Source organism: Falco peregrinus, chromosome 5 (assembly GCF_023634155.1).
Source record: "Falco peregrinus isolate bFalPer1 chromosome 5, bFalPer1.pri, whole genome shotgun sequence".
Classification (NCBI taxonomy): domain Eukaryota; kingdom Metazoa; phylum Chordata; class Aves; order Falconiformes; family Falconidae; genus Falco; species Falco peregrinus.
In genome coordinates, this window is record NC_073725.1 from 79,866,682 (window position 1) to 79,890,735 (window position 24,054).

General features: G+C 40.7%; 1 protein-coding gene across 3 annotated transcripts in view; it reads left to right on the top strand.

Moving 5' to 3' along the window:
* Positions 1–155: 155 nt before the first annotated feature.
* Positions 156–24,054, top strand: part of ABCC1 (ATP binding cassette subfamily C member 1) — a 57,487-nt gene continuing 33,588 nt past the window's right edge. For 2 of the 3 annotated variants that reach the window (XM_055804451.1, XM_055804450.1), the window contains exons 1-8: positions 927–1,084; positions 14,363–14,539; positions 15,304–15,426; positions 16,814–16,951; positions 18,084–18,209; positions 21,176–21,237; positions 22,045–22,176; positions 23,210–23,437. In XM_055804451.1, the coding sequence (XP_055660426.1) occupies positions 1,037–1,084; positions 14,363–14,539; positions 15,304–15,426; positions 16,814–16,951; positions 18,084–18,209; positions 21,176–21,237; positions 22,045–22,176; positions 23,210–23,437 (1,034 nt within the window). In that variant the 5' untranslated portion in view covers positions 927–1,036. Of the gene's footprint in view, positions 173–926; positions 1,085–14,362; positions 14,540–15,303; positions 15,427–16,813; positions 16,952–18,083; positions 18,210–21,175; positions 21,238–22,044; positions 22,177–23,209; positions 23,438–24,054 lie in introns of those variants that run through there. The other variant, XM_055804452.1, reaches the window with a different exon arrangement.

Sequence of the window (24,054 nt, forward strand, 5' to 3'; positions counted from 1 at the left end):
AAATATGAATAAAAGTTTTTTTAATTGAGGTTCTTTACCTAACTTGTATGATTAAAGCTTTCAGATGTTACTGTAGGGTAGTATGTAACCACCCCGCTCTTTCCTGCAGCATATGATGCCCTTCCTACATAGGCGCCATCTGTCCTCCAGCTGGCCTGTGCTAGTAGGTTAGGTAAGTCAGCTGCGCGTCGATGCTGTCCCTGGGTTTAACCAATGCATTTTAAATAGGACGTGAAGAGCGTGGCAAGGCACGACCATGTGCAACCACAGGGGCTGCAGTTATTGCAACTTGTACCTGTTTTTCTGAGGACTTGGTTGCGGATGAAGCTGTTTTGGCTCAGCTCATGCTAGCCAACTTGAACTAGTTCAGGGCTTTGAAACCAGTTTAACTGGCAGTTCACGTTGCAAAGCCGAGTGTTCAAGCGTGAGCCCAGGCTTTTCCTGTGGCCTTCCCGGAGCAGGGTGCCGTGGCTCTGTCCCGCGGGGCCCGGGTGCCGGCAGGGTACCGCGGTGCCTCTCCACGGGGGATGCGTGGGGTACCTGTCCCCAGGGGCTAGAGCAGCGCCGCGGGGAGGGGGATGCCGTGGCGCCTGCCGGGCAGGTGCGGTCCGCGGCCGGCGAAGCGGCAGCCGGCGGGCGGCGAGGGGCAGCTGATGGGCGGGGGGGCGAGGCGGCGGAGCGCTGGGCGGGCGAGGCTCCCGCCGTGGTCACGCTACCGGGGACGCGCTGGGCTCCGGCCGGGATCGCAGCCTACCGGGCCCCTCCCCCGGCGGCTGCGCGGGGGCGACGGGCAGCCACACGGCCGGCGAGGCGGCGCGGGGTACGCAGCGCCTCCCTGCCCCCCCCCCCCCGAGGCGGGGCCGCGCAGCGCGGGCGGCGGCGCCGCCGGGGCTCGGCATCCCCGTGACCACGGAGCCAATCAGGGCGCGGCGCTCGCGCTGCCGGCACGTCCCCGCCCGCCACCGCCCGGGCACGGAGAGGTGCGGAGGGGAAGCGCAGCGCTGCCGCGGAGCCTGCGGCCGCCTCGCCGCGCCCCATGGGGATCGAGAGCTTCTGCAGCGCGGACACCTACGAGCCCTTCTGGGTGAGCGGCGGGATGGGGCGGTGGGGGCCCGGCGCGGCGGTGGCGCGGAGGGATGGCGGGCAGCCGGGTGGGACGCGGATGGTGGCGGGCTGCCGGCCCAGGCGGAGCCGCAGGGGGCCGTGCCAGGCGGCGGGGGAGCGGCAGCCACCCGTGCCGACGCTCACCTTGAGCGGAGCGGCGCGCCCCGGCCGTGCCGGCAGCCCCGGTGGCCGCGGGCGGGAGCGGCGGCGCGAAGCGGCCACGGGCCGGGTGGGGGGCCGGGGCTCGCTGGTCTCCGGCTGGGCGCCGTGGCCCCCGCGGGCGAGTGGCGGAGCGGGAGCCGGCGCCCCTCGTGTGCGGGGTTTCCGGCAGGGAAATGCTGGGGGAGAGGGGACGGACTGGTGAGGGCTTGCCCGGGGGCTGGAAGCCAGCTCCGCGGTGACCGGAGCAGCCTCTGCCGACCGCGTTTGGCGGCTGTCTGCGTTCCTCGGGGCTGTGTGGGTAATTACAGTAACGGTGACCGGCTGCTGCCGTCGCACCGAAGGGTGGTGTGCAGTCCTGTGAAGGAGGCGAAAGATACGGTCTGTGCAGGCCCGCGTTTGCATGGCAATATTTTCTCCTTTCTTTAATAAAAGAACGGTGAGCGCAGCCTACTCTGGGTGAAGTCAAAACCAGTTACGCAAAAGTGAGTAATGTGGAAACGGGGCAGCGTGGGTCTTGCTCAGCTGAGACTCAGAGTTCCTCTGTAGAGCACACAGCTGCTGGCAGCAGCGAGAGCCGGGCCCTGCCAGGGCAGGACGGTATTGAAAATCCTTCCAAGGAGGAAACAGGTTGCATGGAGAAGGAGGTTGTGTGGAGAGAGGGAGGAGAGAGACCTGGGAGTTCAAAAAGAAAAAAAAGGGGTGAGAGCCACTGAAGGCATTGTAGGAGGTAAGAGGAAAACATGCATTTTCTGAGACTGTTCAAAGAAACGCTGGCATGTGCATCTGATAGTCAAATAGTATCGAGCTAATGAGCCGCCTTACTAGTAAAAAAAAAATAAATTAATGTCTCAACAAATGCATTGTATTTGTTTCAAGAACCATTAAGATCTTACTCAGAAGATACTTTAAAAATCATTATAACTTTAAGATATTTAGCTTTCCAACTGATTAAAAGTGACTCTGTTAAACTACTTTTGTATTGCTTATGTTCCTATCTTCCTTCAGCTCAGGTTTCTTAGAAATGGCTCAATTATGAGTTGTTATCAAACTTATTTTTTCCCTATCCTGGAATGAGACATTTTATTTGAAGAGCTTCAGAGAAAACATGCTTCAGAATTCAGTTTGTGGAAAAACTGACTTGAGAGAGTAGTAGTTTTGTGAAAAAGAGCTGCCAGTTCTTTGAACTGTGGACTCGAAACATAAGATAGAAGCAAGAACAACACTTAGGATGTTGGAAACTACTAGTTATTTAGGGTTTCTGATGACAGATTCTTTTATTATAAACCTGCTTACAATTCCTTTATATACTACAGCCATTTCTGATATTTGTGGTGTGTCATAACTAACTCATACATTTTTTTTCACTTGTTGCATTGGTTCATAAGAATATAGATGGTTTTGTGATTTGTCATCCTTCTCTAAATCACGTGTGGTCTGCCTTTCATTTTTTCCAGCTAAAGATCCTGTGGGTGTGGTTGTTTGATTTCTGGAGGCTTCTAATCCTGCAAAATAACAATTGTGCATTCCGGTTGGTCTAAGATGTGTCTGGAAAAATACTCCTTGCTCAACTTGTCCTCGTAAACAAGTATCCACTTTGTTGTTGCGTTGTTCATAGTAGCGGGGAGGGTAGCAGTGCTAGTTGTGGTGCTGCTTATAGGTACTCTGGCTGCTTCGTTTTCTGGTATTTCCATTGCTGATACTGTCTGAAGCTGAGGTTGTAATGGATTTTCAGAAAATACCTACGTATATGCAGTGTTTCACTGGGCTTCTAGATATCGCCTGTTTGCTGTCCTTCCTGTCTTGTGGACTGCACTCTTCTGCTTTTCAGAGCTGGGTGATGGGTAGATACCTGGTAGCATGTGTTACTGCTTTCTTGTGGTGAACTATGTGGTGGCATCAGCTGTTTTGCTTGGTGCTGAGGCCCTGATAGTGGAGCAGCGGGATTTCCTAGCACCAGCAAACTCTACTTCAAGGAAGAGATGTGTTTTCTGTGCGAGGGTGGTGCTCAGTTTGGGGCAACTCAGTTTTAAATTGTGGGGGAGACTGCAGGTTGAAAGGACCTGATTGACCCTTAAAGACCGTATGCTAATCTTCTTAAGCTTTGCTGGCCAGGATTTTTCTTGTTTGCACACCCAAGGAATGTTATTGTTGAAAGTTCTTGTCTGAGAATTAAACAGATTGGTTTTATTTAATACTTACTGTGAAAGGTCAACAGCCCAACAAGTTTGCCATCTTCTTCCCTCTGGCCCCGTTTAACCTACCTCTGTGCCCCCACTCACCATATTAACTTCACTGCAATCGGATTTGCTTACAGAACTTCGCTGTTTCTTGCTTTCTTTGAACCAGACTCCCTTTTTGGAAGGGTCCTGTTTCATATTTGCTTTCTCTAGCATCACTTAGTATCTCAGAATGACTATCCCATCCATCATATAAAGAAAGGTACAGCTGTGTAAGATAAAGTTACTATTTTACTAATAGCTGTTGATGACAACAAAAGCTTTAAAAAAACTTAGTGGGCTGGGAGTAACATTTTGCACTGCTTGCATTTGAGTTCAGTGACTTTAAGGGCCTGTTTAAACTGGGAAGCTTTTTTTGTGACCTGACATGCTGTGATAGCTTTGTCTAGAGTATCATTTGTCTGGTGTACGAGTGCAGTATACCTTGCTTCAATACCAGTGTGCCAAAAAAAAAAATGAGGTGAGGATCTGTCATTCTAGGTAAACAGGGTAAGTGTCAAGGCAGCTGTAGAATTTACTGTACACTTTGTCTTGCTGGCCTAGCAATCTGTGTATATGCACACTCGCACAATGGTGGTCTCAGTGCAGTTACATTTTGAAAGTCTGCTGTTTTCCCCTTCTTTTGAATAAAATTTTGGAGTAGTTTCAGTTTTTCAGAGCTTGTAAACTATGCAGTATCACATTTAGGGAAGTCTTTTCATGTTTGAAATTGCCAAAGGAAGAAGAGGTTGAGTTTTTGTGACATTTTTTGAGTTTTCAAGGCTAATCCTCAGTGGGGCTTTTCTGAAGAAGGAATAGCAGGTGTGAAATAAAAAGTGAATTCACACTAAACAGTTCCTTACAGTCCCTCTCAAAAGTGCTCTGCTAGGTTTTACAGGAAGTCTCAGTTATTAATTCATTAGAAGATGCTTGTAAGTCAAATAAAATCTGAAACTTTTGAGGTTCTTGTTTATACTTAAGGGAATGTGAAATAAATTACTTGCATTTATATAAGCTCCTATCATGTCCTTTACAGGAAAATAAATTATGGGTTTTTTTAGTTAATTTAGATAGAAATTAACTCCTAGTTCATCTCGGTGGGAACTTAGTGGAAATTTTTTTCCACGTTTTTCTGGTTGGGTTTTTGGTTGTTGAGGAAGGGTTGAAAGCAAGTAATTCCATTCACTTCTAGGAGAAAAGCAAGTTTTCATCTCCTGTTTTGTTTTGAAAACTAGTGTCCTGTAATCATTCAAGCGATGTCTACTTGTGTAAAACCGAGCCTGTTTTGCTCCTGTTGGTGCAGAAAGCTTTTGTGGAGCCTCTTCTCTGTTAGTAAAGACATTACATCCACACAATGTTCTAGGTTTAGCACTTCTTCATATGGAACCAAACTGCAGGAGATAAACAAAATGAATGAGAAAAGGCAAGGCAGAGCCTTGCACACAAAATCCAGGGACCAGCTTGGTGGGATTGGGGTCTGCTTGCCTTGTTGTTGTGTAGAGTTCTGTCTGAGGCTTTTGGGTATGTTTTGTCTGCCTTAATAAATGTATTTTCTCCAGTGTTTGTCGAAAGACATTATGTTTTGTATTTGAGTTAACGTTGTTGTAGCTAGGTGAGATCCACCAGCCTCAGCTGCTTACAGACATGTTAGGATCTTCTAAGGCTATAATGTGGCTTGATGGGATTTTTATTAAGAAAATAAAGTTATTATTCTTTAATTCATTATGATGATTAGCTGACATTGTGAAGTGATACTGTATGACATAAACAGCTGCTATGCTTACATTGTTTATGAGGACACTGGGACACTGATAGTTTTCCTGAAATAGACTTCTGAAGGAAAACTGGTCTTTTTATGTAAGGAGTAATTTCGTGTTCAGAAGTTCTGTGGCTTGTGCTTTCATGCATTAGATAAGCAGTAAATTAGCCCGTGTCTTGGAACTGGAGCCTTTTGCACTGTAAGATATGTCTTTAGTGCTTTTTCAGTGTGTTTGTGGCAGAGCTAGGGAGGAGAGAGTTTGAGGTGCTGTGAGAGTGGCGCTGAGTGAGCTTGATAAAAGTTAAGAGTTAAGACTCTTCCTTTAGTTGGAAAGGTATCAATTTATGAATGCATTTGTGACCAGAGTTTTTTTAAAGAGCATGCAGATCAGAAAACCACTTATATTTGCTGACATAGAAAGGTCATATGTGGACAGCATTTGGAACAGAGGAGAAGGAGCAGCAGCAGCAGTGTTAAACAAAAAAAACTTTACACATGTTGGTGCCTTTATTATAATTAACAGCTGATATACTGATTCTTGTGGCTTGGTTGTCATTGGGTTTTTTGGCAATGAAAGCCAGAAACTTACTTGTCAGCTTTTTCTTGTTTAAACCTGTAAAATGTTTTTGTTGGTCTTGTAAACAGGGGTCTAAATTTCATAGAAGTTCAACTTTCCTCTCTTGATCCAGAATAGATCAGTTTAAGGGAAGTACAGGAAAATGATGCCTGATACTCTGTTGCTGATGGGGTTTTTCTTAGCAGATAACCTGTCATTCTGCAGCTGTCAGTTCAAGGTTGCTCAGAAAAGTTAAATGAGGAAAAAACCCCAGAAAAACGCCTGAGTAACTTATGCTGTTTCATGAAATTACAATGCAGTTTACATTGAAACACTGTGCTAAACTGGGACTAAGTGAAGGTTAACCCAGGTTGCACATAAGTCATTCTGGGTCACACCTCTAAAAAGCCTGCTGCCGGGTACTGACCTTTTGCTTACTTTTAATAGAGTCAGTATTCCATGCGTTACTGTTTTCTCACTGTTTGCATCTGTGGTAGCTTTGGATACAGTTTATCCTAACTTAAGCTGTTATCTTAGTCCTTCTGTAAGATTATTTCCCAGGTGTGTTCGAACTTCTCAGTGATTTGAACTCTATTTTACAGGCTGTGGCATTATTAAGAAAAAGTCTTGGTTTTGGTGCAGAAAGAATATGAGAGCGGGAATCTTTTTCCTGTATCCTTTTAAGTAACAGTGATTTCAGTGAAAAACTTTACAGGAGGGTAAACCCCATCCTTTTGATTCTGAAACTGTGAATGGTATTTGTTGTCACGTGGCCAGATGTTGTCTCATGGTATTTGCAGGCATGGCAGGGTACAGCAATGCTACGCCTGTAGAAAGAGGCTAAACTTTTTAATTTTGTAGGTGCCGATGTAATCTGTCATTGTTTCCCTGACACAAAAACATAGCCGTAGTTCAGTGGCTTTTAGCTTCTTGGATTACGAAGATCAGCTTTTGTAAATTCCACAGCTGCAGGTGCTTTGTTCTCTGGCAACCCCTTAGCACCAGCTTCTTGTTTTAGGCTAAAGGGGAACAAAGGCAAAGCATGCTTTTTTCTTGTCATTTTACACACTTTCAGCTGGTGCAGTGCTGCCTGTAACAAAGGATTTCTAAACATGAGGTAATACTGATGTTTGGTTTTTGAACAAGGAGGTGCAGACAACTGATTGAAGTTCGGGACCAGGTACTGAAAGGTAGAGGGTTTTTCTTGGCTGTGTTAACAAGTCAAATCTGCATTATGTAAGTCATCAATGTTGAGAACTTAGCCTTGATAAAATCATTTCTAATCGAAAACGTTATGAGAAATCAAGGGTATTTCCCCATCACTAGAAACACTTACTGATATTTTTCCCCTAAACCATCTTTATATAAATGATTCAAAAATGTTTAGGACCCCTATTTATTATTTTTGTAATGTTCCTCGCCTTGTTCTAACAATCTTGTCTGGTGACAATGTTAAAAGACTATAAGAATAAAGCTTAGATTTCAGAATTACTTTGAAACAAAGGAAGAAGGGGCACAGTCTCTTCCTGCATCTGAGATCTGATTACCACGATCTGAAAGTGGTGTTTTTGGGAGGCTGCGCTAGAAGGCTTGCTTGTGAATAATTTAAGGCTTTTTATTCAGACACAGGACTTAAATGTCAAAATCTTAATTGGAGACCTGTATTTTTCAAACTTTTGCCAAAATATTATTTGCTCCTTGTTTCTCTGATCACTACTAGTGTTTTAACCAATGAACTAAAGATTTACTAGCAGTAATATTGATAAATTCATGGTTTTATGAGGATAAATGTTTTGTGTTCTCACTGTTTTTTGAACACCCCCTGCCCAAGACTCTAGAATCAAGTAAGAGGTGAAGATCCTCAGTTCCATGGTAGGTTTAGTTCTGTAGTAATAAAAAAAAATCCCCCTCAAACTGTGGTTTTTCTGTGGGTGAATCTGATCTCCATGAGAGCTGGAGATTGAATCTAATTCTTACACCCCAATGCAGTAATTACCATTAATGTTTCTTATTTCACCTTTGTGGCAGCAGAAGAACAGAAAAGCAGAAACTTATTGATCCAATTGGGCTGTTACTGGCCTGAAGAAATGCCTGAGAGCTTTGTGGGGCTATAAGCATCTATCTTCAGATGTGACAATGAAAGGAAGTCCTGAAGTCACTTCCCAGATCAGTAGTCTGGCACACTTTATGTTCATTTGTTGCACTGCTTGTGGTAAGTGGTGTAGTGCTGTGCAGGAGCATAATTCTATCATTTTTCCTTGCAGAAGTAATGCTTAGAGTCTGTGGAGGTCTAAGAATGAGATCAAGTGTGGTTGTGTGGCTTTTTAGTAGAATCCTGGGTTTGTGTTCTAAAAATAAAAAAATCACTCCTGGCTGTCTTTCATTAAGCATAGGAAGTCGCTGTTGGAAAGATATTATTGCAAAATCTGTACGGGTATTTTAAATTTTTGTTTGCTGACTATATCCTTAAATGGTATAATAAACCAGTAAACCATTGATTTCATGTAGCTAGTAGAGGTCTTCAAAGGAATTGGCGGTGTATTGAAAGCATTTATTTAAATGCAGCATGAGTTAATTTGGGGTGCATAACAACAAAGGTACCATTTTCCTTGTACATTTTGCACTAACTTTAATTGCAAGAACTACTGCATTGTGTCACAGGAGAGATCTGTGCATTTTGGGTAACTTTTTGTTTATTATGAAAAAAAAAAAGCTAGAGTAAATAAATGTCAACGAAGGTGGAAAGGTATGTTTGTCCTTGTTTATTATATTGCTTCATCTGGAATTGATTCTAGAGCCGTTGGATCCTGTAATGCAGGTAGTACTCTTCCCAAAATAATTTTAATCTAATATGCATAGTATTTTTAAAGGACTTGTAAACATGCAAATAGGAAGTTTGTGATGGTTGCTTGTGGTGTCATTTAGTGCCTTGTTTGCCACTGTTGGGGTATGTTGTTATTGTCTGCTGCTTATTTCTGTAAATATCGGGGGATAGAATGGAGAGGTGCAGGTGTGGGTGTTTCTGCTGCTCTTTGTGGGAGTTCTGGAGTATTTTTCTTGGATGAATATCTGTTGCTGGTTTTATCAACCTGCCACCTCTTGTGATTTAGCCTGAACAGTAAAGCACAACAGGGTAGATGTGCTGCTGAAGACTCTGTATGATTGTGCTTGTTGGTAGGCTCTATTCTAAATGTGTTCTTGGAGAAATGGTGAGCTTCAGCACGTGTTTCATGATCAGCTTCCAAAATGTGAATAACAGAATCAAGATGCTATATTTAGTGTTTCGAGAACATAAATTCAGTCTTTTTTTCAAAATCTCTAAAAATAAATTGAATAAAACTTACTTGGCAAACTGCATAACTTTGAAGAGCTCTTTTAATTTCATCACTTGAAAACAGACCTCCTTCTAATCTATTACAAAATTTGGATCACTCTGTAGGTCATTGGTTACTTTAATTCTCAGTGTGGTCAACAGTGCCACTGTTTTCACTGTTGGTTTTGATGGAGAATGGTGGTATCAGGGATTTGTTAAAGCAAAGCCAGAGTTCTTCTAAAGCAGCCTTAAAGGGAGAGGTCCTTTCCTGCACCCCCACCCCCCGTTGTCCACTGATGCTAGTAGCTCTTCTGAGGCTGTAGGCTCAGCCAGATGAGGCAAGCAGGAAACTTGCTGTCCTAGACAGTATAGGCTATAGGCCAGTGGCCTTGTGGCATCTGAGGGAGAATGGTTAAGTCAGCTCGTGGGTTTATAGATGCTAGCCTGGGGAACTTTTTAATATGATATCAGGAAGTAGCACCATCTGGCACCTCTAATTTCAATGAGAAAGTGATGATGTTATAATGAAAGTTGTCAGGTGCAATTACAGTGTTTGTGCCCCAGAGACCTAATTACTTGCATTCCACTAAATGTAAGCATTGCATTAAATGAAAAATGTTTTTTACTGTTAGGAAAGTAAGATAGAGAAACCATATCTTGGTAGTACAAAGGAGGTGATTTTTCTGTGGGTGATATCAAAGTTATGGGTATACACTGATGCCAGTGTCAAACTCCATTTGAAGGCGTGTTGACTGTGATAATAAGATTGTGATGTGGTTTTGTGATTTCATTTTCTACATAGGTGTGTGGTAATGTTTAAGTCATTTTTCAGTCACAGCTGGTTCACGCAGGTGGATTTAACGGTGCGGTTGGCAGCCCCCATCTCTAGCACACTTGTGCACAGCAGGTATGAAACAGAGATTTTTGTCTCAATTTCTGCTAGTGAGAATTTTAAAATGTGTTGTGGGTCAAGTAGGATTGTTGATGTGAGAACAGGCGGCCACTGGCTGCTTACTTAACATTATCAGCCTTTCCTGGCTGCCAGGAGAGAGGCAGTCAGCCACAAGGTCCCATCCAGTGTCAAATACTGTTACTCCTCAGGTTAGGCACACTTAGGGCATACAGCTTCCCTGTAGGCTTCCTTCCCTCGGCAGAGCCAGAATAACTGATCTTTTGTGTTGCAATTTCGTCTTACAGTCCTACTGCCAATGTTTTTATCTTGCCTGTTCCTGAAATTTTAGACAGGAATTAATATAGTTCTTTATTTTCCTAGAGTTTATGCGCTGTTAAGTAAGTGGTTTACCTGTGAATAGGTCCACGTGATTCTGGGGAATGCCAAACATTTTTTGTGCTCCTCTTGTAGATAGAGGGTTTCACTTCAAATGTGATAGGAAGCTTTTCTGTGGCATAAGAGAAAACATGCTATCAGGCATAAAACCTGCGGACTGGTATTTTCTTCAGCCACAGTGCTGGTGATGGAAATGGAAACTGAGAAATAGGTTAGATGAAATTTAAAAGTACCCGTTTACTATCTGGGAAACTTGACAATTATCCAGGGATTTTAAAAGGGTAAAAAACACCAACCATCTGAGGTGTGGTTCTTCTGGAGTAGTCTAAACTGAAGCCAACAGCACATCTCTTTCTCTCTCAACCTCTGCCAAGAAAGGAACAAGGATCACACTGATTTGTCTCCTGTGGGTTCTTGTAGCTATAGCTTAAACTGAAGGCTTCCAGATTATGTAGTCTGATAGCTAAGACCTAACACCTTTTTTCCTCCTCCTCCTTCATGTCAGGAGGCTGCTGGTTTGTGTAGGCTTTTGAATGGATACTTGGATCTCTGCCATTTGATGTGCTCTTGCAAAGTAAAAGGGTTAGTTATCAGTCAGTGAAAATTGTTATTAATCTTTGCGATGTGAAAATGGGGCAACTTAGTGTCTTAATAGAACTTGCTAAAATAGCGTTTTTAAAACTTGAGTCAGGTATCGTCATTAATTTGCCAATTAATGTCTGTTAAATACAAAGGGCTGCTTCAGTGAATGCTTTTGCATTGATTTGTGAAGAATTTTGGTTTGTGCTGGAAAAAAAACCACATCTGAAACTGGGTTTATATAAAGCAAAGGAAAAGCATGTACTTTAAACTGGCAGAGCTAGTCTAGACTTGTGTAACTGAACATTGTCATTTGAATATGTATACGTGTTGGTTTCATGATGAGAGTGATGTTTTCCAGCCACAGCTGAACCTCATGAAGCTGTGGTATCCTCCATGCAGAACTTAGGGTCTGCCTCCCTTTTGTAACAGACTGAGTTCCTCCTGAATTTGCCCACTGAGGTCATTAGCATCTCAGTTCAGACTGGGAGCCTGCTTCTGGTGTGACCTCCTGACAGTTCCCTGTCCTGCTGTTGGCTCAGTCAAGGGTGGCCTGAGCACCTTTTGGAGAGGCGTTGACTGGGAAACATGCTCCAGTGGCTGTGAGGACGTTGGGTGCTCAGTAGTGAGTGTTGGGTGTCTACAACTCTGTTGCTGTCTGCGCTGCTGCTTTGTGTACGTGCAGCCTGAGAGAACTGCACCTAGGGAATTGGCAGGAAAAAATACCACCATGTCTGTCTCTTCATGCATGTTTTCCTCACCTTTTGTCACCTGAAATGAATGGAAAATGGAAGGGGTTTCTGCATCTCATCTGTGTGTAGCCATTTCTCTGGCTTCAGAGAAGAATAGTGTATTTGAACTAAGCAAACATATTCTTTATCAACAGCCTCTGGATCAAATCCTGGAAAAATGTGAAAGAAGATACACTGATGTTGCTGTAGCTGTTAAATTCTAGCAGTAATCTTATCCCAAACCGCCCATTTGTCCTGACTTTCTGTTCTTAACTCTAAAGTACCCTTTTGTTGTACCCTCTTGCCTTTCATGCAGAAACACCTCCAGATAACTTGCAAATATGAAAATCAAATGAAAGATTGCATGTGTTTTTAGGATATCTTCCAGAAAATATGCATATCACTCATGTATACAGCACTTTTTTCTTTTTTTAGCTGTGTGGCAGTGACGTGTGTATTACCTGCTCTGTCCTTTCTGGTAATTGCCTGATTGATTTTACAGCAAGCACTTAAAAACACTGGAAAAGGGGGTTTAGTAACTTTCTGAAGCAGTGTGTAGATCTCCAAAAATTTACTCGATAAAATTATGTCAGTGCTCTTGTTTGTTGTAAAGCTGATTACATCCTGTCAGTTAATTATCTGAATTTATTAATTGTACACTGTTCTGCAGTCATAAGACTTTTTCTTGGCTGTTGTGCTGGGGCAAAGCAGCTGGGACTTACAAAGCCAAAAATGTTTGTGTGGTGGCTAAATGTAAGGATGACTCAGCTGAAATTTCTGATGATGTTATGCAGTCAGGGAACTTAATAAGCATGTGGGTTGCCCACAGCATCTCACAGCTGCTGCCTTGTCATGAACAACTTACGTGACCCCTATGCAGATACACTAAAACATAACCAGGCATTTTTATGCTCTATCAGCATTAATTTCCTTGAATTGGCAGTATTAAGTTTGGAGATTTATTTTTTCTTAAACTGAGATAAAAATTGTATGACGCGAAGAATTTTTAGAATGCTTTGGAATTAGAGGAGAAAAATAACAGCAATGTGTCCTGTGGATACTGTCTGTTGTATCTAACTGTGGGAAGTGGGGAAAGAAAGTATCTTTGTTAATGCATTTTCAAAAGGAGGTTGGTTATTTTTGGTTTGTGGTTTCGGTTTTTTTTTAAAGCAACAAAACGTCTTAATATGGAATGGGCAGATTTAAGGAGAAACCTGTGCTATGATAAAGTAATGTCTGGTTAGCCTCAAGCTGAAATTTTTTCCAGGTATAACTTCCATCTCTTTTTAGATCTGTTTTCCTTTCTTTGTAATTGTGTTTGCAGCTGTTTATGATCAGTGGAAGATGGGGACAAATAAAGATGGAAGTGTGGCAATTCTGAGCAGTGGCATCTGTTTCCAGCTCTGATGTTGGATCGGGGGGGCAGGCACTACAGCTCTTTTTGGTTCTGTTTCCTCATCTATAAATTGTGGATAATGGCACTTTATTTCTCTGACCAGCTTAGGTTTTTATGGTGGAGAAAGATTACTGACTGTCATTATGTCCCAGTAGTGGTACTGGTATTCTGTACAGTTGTAAGCGGTAAAACCATCTGAAAAAATGCTTTGCAACTGAAAATTATACAGTTAAGAAGCCTTTGGGCATGGGACTGCTCCTCTTGGCTGTGTGGCTTTTAAACAGAAACCTGTGAGCTGTGCTTCAGCTGTTGCATGTTGCAGTCCATATGCAGCAGTGGTATCTGTGTGTTGCATCAATCTGTTGGAGAGTCAGAAATCTACAGCACTTGGGGAGGAAATGTCCCTTGTGACAATTTTACAGCAAAGTCAGCAATTTTAAGTTAAAACTTCCTGCAAGAGATTTCCCTCACTTAAGCCAGTCTTAAATATGATATGGAAGTTAATTTTACTAAATAGCTTGTCATTGTAAATAGTTGTGTACCAATAATGGAAATGGTGATCACGTTTTTACTACTGTGTCAGTTTTGGTTTGATTCTATGACAGTTTATCTTGTTTTTGAGAATTGTTTTGAGAGAAGTAGGAAAACATTGAATTCTATCATTGAGTGGGAAATGAGCTGCATGGGTGAGCCTTTTACTTGGTTCTATGCCCTGTTACTATGAATTTCTGGAAAGTCTTAACTGGTTTTGCTGCATACAGCTTGGGAGCTATGAGACTACTTTACAAGTAGTGAAGTGATGTTGGCTTGTGCTGTTCACTTCTACTGTGTGCCAGATAATGTTTCCACACTGAAATTTGGGCATGTGGTGTATCTGAGTGTTTATACATACATGCACAGTGGTTATAAAGGGAGGTAGCTGGCATTGACATGTTATTTTTCTGCAATGATAATGTAAAAATCCTTCATTAATACTGTTAAAGATCCCAGTGTTACATTGAAGTGAGTTATGTGTTATGATAACCGTGTATAACCAACAAAAGTGACACTAATGTCATCTTGTGAAGGTTTAAAACCACAAAAAATGCAATAAAATTAGATACAGAGACAAGCTCATAGAATGGTGCTAGTTTAATATGAGTGGGAATAAATACACAAGAAGAAATACAGAATAAGGCAGATGGGGGCTATTTATTTTTTTAAATACTGAATATCTGTATTTGCTTTTACTGTAACTTGATCAGTTTTCTCTCCCCAGGACTGGAATCTGACATGGCACACAGAAAATCCAGACTTCACCCAGTGCTTTCAGAACACAGTCCTGGTCTGTATTCCTTGCATCTACCTGTGGGTCTGCTTCCCAGTGTACTTCCTATACCTTCGTTGTCATGACAGAGGATACATACAAATGTCAAACCTCAACAAAGCCAAAACAGTACGTGACTCTTTAAAATCAGAACTTATTAAGCTTATCTGGAAGTCTTGAGTCTATTTCAGCAATGTTTTAGCACACTATTTTTATTGAGCACTGATCTTGATCTGTGTGCACACTTCAGCTGTAACTTGTTCTGTTGGTGTTTGATTTCCAAATTTTATGTGTTTCCATTGCCCTTTTATTAGTAGGCTTTCTGAAATTTACTCTGACATAGCAAAAAAGTATGCAAATCTTTTGTAAGACCTGTTGGAGAAGGCTGTTTTAGGTCAACTGAAATCTCGAGGCCTTTTTCTCAGTAATAAAAAGAATTTATTATCTTGTCAGCTGCTTGAAGTATATTGCATAGATTTCTAGAACTGCTGCAGGTGTTCTATTCCACTCCTGTTGTGAAATAGATACTTAATATCTCTTTACTACTTCCCACCCCTGTGGAATAAATGAAAAATTTTAAGGAGGGCTGTAATAGTATGGTGTATTACAGAGTTTTTGTCTCTGCAATCTGTTATTCAGGGTTGAGACTCATCAACTTTCTGCTTCATAATAAACTGAATTATATGGTACTAAAAATTAATAAACTTTTTTCTTCCAGTGTGAATCCAATAGGTAAAGCCAAATTACTCCTTTGTGCATGTTGTAGAATTGCCCAAAAGTGATGGTCTGATTATGACTCCTCTTCTACTAACACATAACATCTAGTGTTCATGTATATATTATGCTGCCTAATCTGTGTGAGCTGATGGATGAAATACACTTTTGTATTACAGGCTTTGGGCTTAATACTGTGGATAGTCTGCTGGGCAGACCTTTTCTACTCTTTCTGGGAAAGAAAATATATTTTTCGACCTCCATTTTTTCTCGTTACGCCTACAGTGTTGGGTATAACAATGGTAAGTTCTTCTGTTATGGCCTGTGTTCATGCAAAGCCTTAAGCAATAACCCGTGTCTTAGTATTATTCACAGTGTTGTAATTCTTTAAGCTACAGTCTTTACATACAGAATTAATCTGCCGTTGAACTGTGAAATATTGACTCTGAAATGTCTGTTTGTTTTTATTTAGAAAAATTGGAACACACCCAGTTGTGCTCAGTGTGTTGCATATCAGCACACAAGCCAGTGCTAGTTGTCTTGCCTTACTCTGGTAGGCTTGAGCTACTGTTCATTTAATAGCTTCACTCAAGCATGGGGTGGAGGAGTCGAGAGAACTGGTTAAACCTAGATAACACAAATCACATTGAACTTGGTAAAAGACTGTGAAAGGCATTGCATTGTTAAGTATTGTATTAAAAACTGTCCTGCATCTAACGTTTTTTAGTACACATTTTCTTTGTTTTATTTGATGGCATGATGGAAAGTCTTAAGTGCCACAGGAGGCAAGTAAGTGTCCCCAGCTAACACTCTTCCTAGGTGATCAAGTATTGTCTATTTTCACACCAGTATCTCTGCAGCCTGCATTTCAAGGAAAATGTCTTGCTATTCATTCATTGTCGGTTGCTTTACATTTATGCCAGACTTGGAATGATAGTGATCAAGCATGATGCTCAAGGAGTGGACAGGACAGGACGCAACCACCCCAACAGCAATAACAACAACAACAGAAAAGAAAAATAAACAAAAAAAACCCCAAGAGCCCTGACAACATACTGACCAAATGAAAAAGCCCCGACATACTGACAGATGCAAAAGCTGTTAAATATTTTGTGGTCTCTTAATAATGCAGTTGTCAAGCTTTTGTCGGGCGGATTGAAAGTGCATGTTGCAGTGGCCAAGTGAGATTACTAAATTGTACCAGCTTCCTAAAGGACTCTGAAAGCACACAAAATACAGGAACAGAATAATATTTGGTCAGTGTTTGTTTGGTGTTGTGGCTTATATGGAAATAAATCTTTTTATTTTAAAAAGAATTAGCCAGGAAATACTTGAAATGATACAGTGTCACTATAATTGCTTGTTGATTTGTGATGTAGAACCAGAAAAGTAAAGAGTTAAAGATTGGCAGCTTTTGACAGTGCTTTTGTGTATGTGGTTGCTTACTTCTATGTAGTACATATTCCTTTTCCCTTTTTTTGTCTACTTCTTAACCTTTACTGTTCCAGAGAATTTCCCATTTAAACGTATTTTTGAATTACACTTAAAATCTCTGGGTGTTAGAATGTCTGGGAGGTACTGGATTTAAAATATTAAATAAGCACTCTTTAATGTAGTGCTTTTTATATGTGTATAACGTATTTTAAAACTTAAAGCTTGTGAATATATTTTTATCTTATTTGTCCACAGTTGCTTGCCACATTTTTAATACAATATGAAAGAATAAAAGGAGTCCAGTCTTCAGGTGTAATGACTATTTTCTGGCTCATCTCATTGTCATGTGCCACAGTGGTGTTTAGATCCAAAATAAAACATGCCTTAAATACGGTAAGTGATTGCTAGCCTCATTTCATTGAAAATAATCCCAAATGCTGCAGTAATAGAGTACTTGCTTGCTAATTATGCCAGTCAAGTCGGTGAATGATCCATTCGGTGTACCTTCATTCCTTAGGTTATAAAAACAAAACAAGCAAGACTTAATGGCTGTTGTTTTGAAATGCTAGTGAAATTCATAGTGATCTTAACTGTAGCAACAGTTGCCAAGAAAATTCTGCTAGCTGTTCCAGAAAGGGGATGTCTGCATGAGTACAATACAAGCATATAGTCTTTGATATGAAACTGTTCTGGGAGTTTGTCGTCTTCCTGTTGATTATACAGTGGATTTCCTGAAACACTTGGTTTGATGGTAATGTGGTCTCATCTGCTGAGACAAAACGAAAGCACACAAGTGAAACGTTTTGCATCAGTCTGCTTTATAGTAAGGCCAACTCAAATATCAGATAAACTGTGGAGCTTAAATGTGCCTTAAAATGGCAAATCACTTTTATTTCTTGAAACCTTTAAGCCATATTGTGAATTTTGAGAACTTTTAGCCAATTTTTGTCTTCAGCTGTTGTTAGTGGGATTTTACTGTTGATGTGTGTCCCTGTCCATCTGTCCCCATGTGTTGATTTCTGTGGATTACGCTTTATGTATCAGTCCCAGTCTAAAAAATGGAAGAACCTCTGGAATTTGAGCATGGTGCAGCAAAATGTAACCTAAGTTCTGCTCCTCTAATTCTTCTTTTCTGTGTGCGTACTTACTAATCAACGAATTTGCTTTGAAAACTCTTTACTACCCAGTGCATAAATGCTTTGTTCCTGTAAAGAATACCTTGACTTCAATTCGGGGCATGCTGTGTCGGTACAGTGTCTTAAAGAGAACTTCTTCACAGAAGTCCATGCTTGTGTGTTTATGGCAGGACTAATTAAAAAGAAATGGTATCTTTCATCTCCTTTCCCTGTCTTTTTATCTTCCCTTTACTAAAATAGACATTGACTTTTATTTGCATGGGGCGGGTAGTGCAACATTTATGTAGTTTGCAGAATTTACAGTAAAGAGATGTTTTATGTTTAATATTAACGTGTCTTAAAAAAAAATTCCTCAAGTCTTCTAATTGGAACATTACCTTCTTTTGTAGGGTGCTGAAGTGGATGCATTTCGTTATGTCACCTTCTGCATTTACTTCATCCTGTTACTTGTACAGCTCATCTTGTGTTGTTTACCAGAACGACCACCTTTGTTTTCTGAAACAGTAAATGATCCTGTAAGTGTTCAGTCTGTACTGAGTGCTCAGTATTATATGTGTGATATTCTGTACAATGAGTTACAGTGCCATAGTCTCCCAGATGCCAAAAAATTCAAATCATGTTGACTTGTTCGCAATAGAGTATTCTTTCTATCCTTTAGTTGGTGACACAGAAGATGAAGCCCATAATATGCAAAACAGAGTGGGCTGTATTTAAGAGAGCAAAAGTGCTGTTTCAGTCATTCCTGAAGGTGAAGTCACATGTATTTACATTCAGTAGTGTTTCTGGCAGTTGGTGGGGAATACTGATTTGAAATGTTGTTGTGCTAGTCATCTGATACCATTCAGTAGGCAGTAGCTCATAAGGATGTGCATTCCCTTCTTCATGAAGGTGGGGAAGAATCTATACCTGGAAAACTTGTGAATATGGATAGATGCATTTGATTTCTGTATTGGACCAATTGCAAGAGCAGTTAGACGGTGGTCTGGATGTTGAAATTTAATTTTACCTAGACATGATTTTTTTGGCATGTATTCTTAATCATATGTGCTAGCTGTGTGGCATGGTTCTAAAGTGACCTGAGGGATGCTGGATCGTTACACTGCTTACTTAGTCTGGGTTAGACCTCCTGAGTCACAGTGGAGTGACACCTGTCACTGCCTAGAGTTCAGATGTGCCAAGTTTAGAAATCGCAGTCCTGTATTTATTTATATGGTGTAATTCTGGTTTGATGGGTGTTAGGTGGCACTAACTGATGAAGGGAGGTGTGAAATGTGTGAGGGGCAGAAATAAGTTGTCTGTAGCTGTGGAAAAGGTCCATAAGCAGTTTCACTTAAGGAATTCCACAGTTAACCTTCTCCGTCCCTATCCAGTGTGCAGGTGATGGTCTGCGTTGCCACTGGCAGACGGTCTGCACGTGTATGCCTGGAGGGGAGAGTGTACTGCTGAGTCTTTGGATCCTCTTCATCTCTGGGTTCTTTTAATCTCATTCAGGGATGAAATGTATCTGACAGGATGCTGTGGATTTATGGAAACCTCCTTTTCTGCTTTGATCGTGGTTACGATACTTACAAGGTGCTATGAGGTCACAGTGGGGTTGGTTTTGTGTGTTCTGAGTATTTCTAGGAGTGTCTCTAGGAAATAGAGCAGACATCAAATTTTAACCCCTTTTTTCCCCGAGTGGTGTGTTTGTTGAATGTTATAATGGGGAAAAGAACAAAGCAAGTCATGTTAGTCAGTCTTAAATTCTGCTTTATTCTGTTCTTCAGAGTATTTCCAAACCAGAAATGTTTGTAAGTCTTGATTAAAATCTTATTATATTTTTACTTATGCCAAAAAAACTACAGTGAATTTTCTAAGATGTAGAAGCTGATGTATATAGAAGTCAAACAATGTGTTTTGTTTTTGCTTTGTTTACATAAGTCCAGACTTGTTACAACTTGTTTTCATTCTATCTGGCAGGAATGTCAGTAGGATTAATAGTTCTTTGTGTGATAACCATTTAAGTTTATAAAAAATATTATTATTTTAATAGTAATCTAGTATGTTTTAAACTTTGCTTTATGCAAATAAAGGCCAGTTTTAGGTAGTAGAAGATCTAGCGGACTCTTGAATTTAGACTTTCCACCTGCAAGTAGATTTAAAAAAAGTATAAAGGAAAAAAGTAATATACAGCCTTTCAGTAAAAGTTCAGAAAATTTTGGAGTTTTGTTGAGGTTGAAAGTATTCCCTGTATTTGCTGAAATACAAATCTGTCTGTCAGGAATGGTGGCTGAAAGTACTGCTGGCATACACCCCCCCACCACCCCACTTTTTTTTCAACTTCCCCGAGTTTAAAAACTTTCATTTATTCATTAGGCAATGGTGTTGGATTTGCTTGCAAACATTTTTTTGCAAGTGTTTAAATATTTTGGAAATGTGGACCTCTTATCCCCTGTCAAAAAAAGCATTTGTTTGCATGCTGTTATTGTACCCTGCCAAACTGCAAAAAACATTGTGCGAAGAGGAAATGCTGGAGTCTTCCGTGTAGCTTGATTACAACACAGCTCAGTATAGCTTAGCGAAGTTGAAAACTGCAATTCTTGGAAATGCTTGGCTCTGGTTATTTTAATTGCAGTACTCTAATGATGGTTGGTGACTTCTGTAGATTGAAATAACTGAGTTGCTCCAATTATAGTTGATGGTAATAACCTAGTGGTTTGCGCGCAAAGGAGTAGCTGGTTTACAAGCATTATCTAGATGCTGTTCAACACAGTGGAAGAAGGAAGAGAGAAATCTGCAGTGGAATTCTGCAAGTAAATAATCTTTTGTGCCTTTGAAATTCTTCCAGCCTTCCCTTTCTCCTGTTTTAATTCAACCAGGTTAGGAGAGAGTAGTTAAAATGGCCAGCCATTGCACTGGGTGTAGAATACGAGCTAGCTGTGTACCTTTATGGATACTTAAGGTTCCCATGCTTATTGATCAATGAGATCAAGGGTTTTTAAGGGATGTTTTGGGAGTCATCTCTGGAGTTTACAAATGAATTTTTTTTTTCATTTGTGCATGTGTTTTGATGGAGTCACAGTACTTAACTGCTAGAACAGTAGAACTGAATTCTTCATTTATGACTAACTCTACCTAATTAACAGATTTACTCATATATGATAGCATACCTTGCAGTGATACAGGTGGTAACTGATCATGACGCCTTGAGAGATTGTCTGGCCTGCACTGTCTTATAAAATACTCTCAACTATAAATTGCATTGTTGTTACAGAGCACTGCTGTTCCTGTGTCCCAGTGGTCTAGTCTGCTGAACAGCCCTGAAGCTGTGCTCGTGTTTTCTGAACAAGCTCTCAACATATAAACGACAAGTTTAGTAATGTGAAAAAAATAATATGAACAAAGGACATTTAAAAAAATACCTCTTCTGCTTGTTTTTTTTTCCTTTTGGCCATGTGCCAGTCATTTTGTGTGTGAATTGATTTCTTTTTCTCTCCTTCAGAATCCATGCCCAGAGTCCAGTGCTTCTTTTCTCTCCAGAATCACATTCTGGTGGATCACTGGGTAAGATCAAGATGATGCATAAAGCATTAGTTAAAGTTAGATGGCATTTTAGGATTCTGCTTTCAGAGTTAAATTAGCAATTATTCATTCAATAATAACTTTGGTTGTTTCGCAGATAGATTAAATTGATTATTTTTTTCCGCAAATTTGATTAATCTGTTTTACTTCCTTTGTAGGGTCTCTGTAATTTTAAATGGTCTGGTACATATTTAGTACGTTTGCTGAAGGAATACAATAATAAAGTTTTCTTTGGGAAATGTAAAAAGGTAGAAAATAACTGCTATATTTAGAAATGTAGGCATTCAGAACTGTTAGTTCTTTTTGTCCAGTAGGTTGTTTTTTTTTTTCTCCTCGTTAACTTTGCTTTAGTTGTGCTGTATGATTTGATCATAACACATGTTCTTGTGAATTAAAACACAAAACCATGTGAAGTAATACTGGTGTGTAGTTGTGGTTGGTACTTGGCCGGAGTTCCAACAGAAAGCTAGATGAAAGGAATTGCATTGTAAAATTAAAGGCTAATAATGATTTAGAAACTTGGTAGGCAAGTTTTATTTTCCGTGAAAGTTGAATTCAGTGGCATATCCTGGTTCCTTAGATATTTTGGTGTCTAATTCTCACAGTTAAGACAGGAGGATATGTTTTTTAGCATCTGGACCTGTGTTGCTGCTTTTGTTCTTGCATGCGTTTTTGTGAAGAGCCGACTCTGTTTTGGGGCTGCATGTAAGGACCACTGTCTTATGTCATATATATACACACACATCTTTAGTGTTCTTAAATATATAGTGCTGATTCTTTCTGATGCAGGTTGATGGTTCAGGGTTATCGGAGACCTTTGGAAGCCAAGGATTTGTGGTCATTAAATAAAGAGGACAAATCGGAGGAGATTGTGCCAGGTTTGGCTAGAAACTGGGCGAAAGAGTGGGCAAAGACCAAGAGGTGAGTTCGGTTTTCCTGGCTGGCTGTTCTTCCAAGAGGTTCAAAAGCTCAAGTTACTCAGCCTCTACTTAGAGGTGTTTGTCATCTATTATCAAAGCCTGCTTTTGTAAGGCCCAAGTGGCAGCTCTGTATTTGTCCTTCAGTGTGTACAGAAACAGGAACCAAGTAGGGTGTTGCGTGTTGTCTTTATGAAGAACTGCATCAGGTTTTCCCTTAGTCTGTCGTGATCTGAAGCTGATTATTGTTACTTTCGATGTGTGTGTGTTTTCTTGGGGGGGGTTATGTTCCCACACAGTGAAACTTCAGCCACACAATTGAGGAGCTTGGGCTCCCTCTATAGTTGGTGAAGCCTCAGGAGGGCAGTTCAAGGTGCAAAAGTGAGAAGCTTCTTTCTTTCCTTTGACTATATAGGGAGGCTGGGCATCTAAGCCAGATGACTAAAATTAGAAAGACTGCATGCCTGCAGTTTCCAGCATACTTTTATCATCCTTTACTGCGGCAAATAGAAATACCTTTTCATTGAAGGAAAATTGCTTGCTTGCTTACATACTGTATTTTTACATACAGCTTGTCCTCAGACAAGCCATATGTAGTTTGGCATAAGCCAGATGTATGAAATGAATGTGTTCAGTCCATTGACCATGACTTGGCATAAATCTGACTGCAAACTTTTAATTCTGTGGTACAGTGAGGCCTTGATTTTGACGAAAGTTCAGCACACTGGGTTCTAGATTAATGATGTCCTTTGCTCTTTAAGTTTGACACAGGTTATGGCCCTGTTCCTCATTCTCAGGGCAGACCTATGGGAGAGATTACAGGAATGTTAACTCTCCCTACAAAGAAGAACATTTCTGAATGGCTGGTTCATTTAGCTATGGTTGTATGATTAAAAAGATCTTTGATTGACAGTAAAACACAGTTGAACTATTGAGAAGGGCAACAGCTCCTAAGCATCTCATTTGTATACTGTGCATTTTTCCAGTTAGCTTTATGCTTGAATAAAGGCTACATTATGTACTTACTCTTATTTCAGGCAACCATTAAATATGTTATACTCACCCAAAAAGCAGCAAAAATCAAGTGACTCAAATGGTGATGTAACAGAAGAGGCTGAAGCTTTGATTATAAAACCATCTCAGAAGAGCTCTGAAGCATCTTTATTCAAGGTGTTATATAAAACCTTTGGACCGTATTTTCTCATGAGCTTCCTGTTTAAAGCTGCACATGATCTCTTGATGTTTGCAGGCCCAGAAATTCTGAAGTAAGACCTATATACTTTGTTATTGTTTTAAAAGTATGCAGGCAGAATTTAAAATGCACTGGTATTTCACTTGCCAAGGTGTTTTGCCTTTGGCTGGCTCAATGGGGAAGAGCTGTCATGCAAGTTAGAGACCAATCACACAATGATTTCGGTTCATTGGTGGTAAATGTTTGACTTTGTGTGTTCCTTTCCAACACTAGGAACGCCAGGCAAGAATATAATCAACAGTAGCAGGAGAGTTTATTTAATTCTAAGCTGTATTGATTGTACGTGAAGCAGGAGAGAGCTAAGAGGGTAGGAGCAGTTGTATTGCTTGAAGGTGAGAAGAAGTAAAACAACTGTAAGCAGTTGTATTTTAGCTGGAGGAGTGTGATACTTTTTAGTGTACCTCCAAGGGAATGCTGTACATGTAAGGTATATGATACTTTTTGTTTTAAAGTAGTACACAGGAGAAGAGGGTGATGTGTGGTAGTATAAAACGATCTCCAATGTCTAGGAAGTTTGCTTAAGTGTTTTATCCTAGTTTGGTACTTTGGGTTCTTGCATGAGCCATCTAATGTTTAGAATAATCTTAAGATTGTAACCCTGATGTTTCATTTTGATTTGTGTTTACCAAG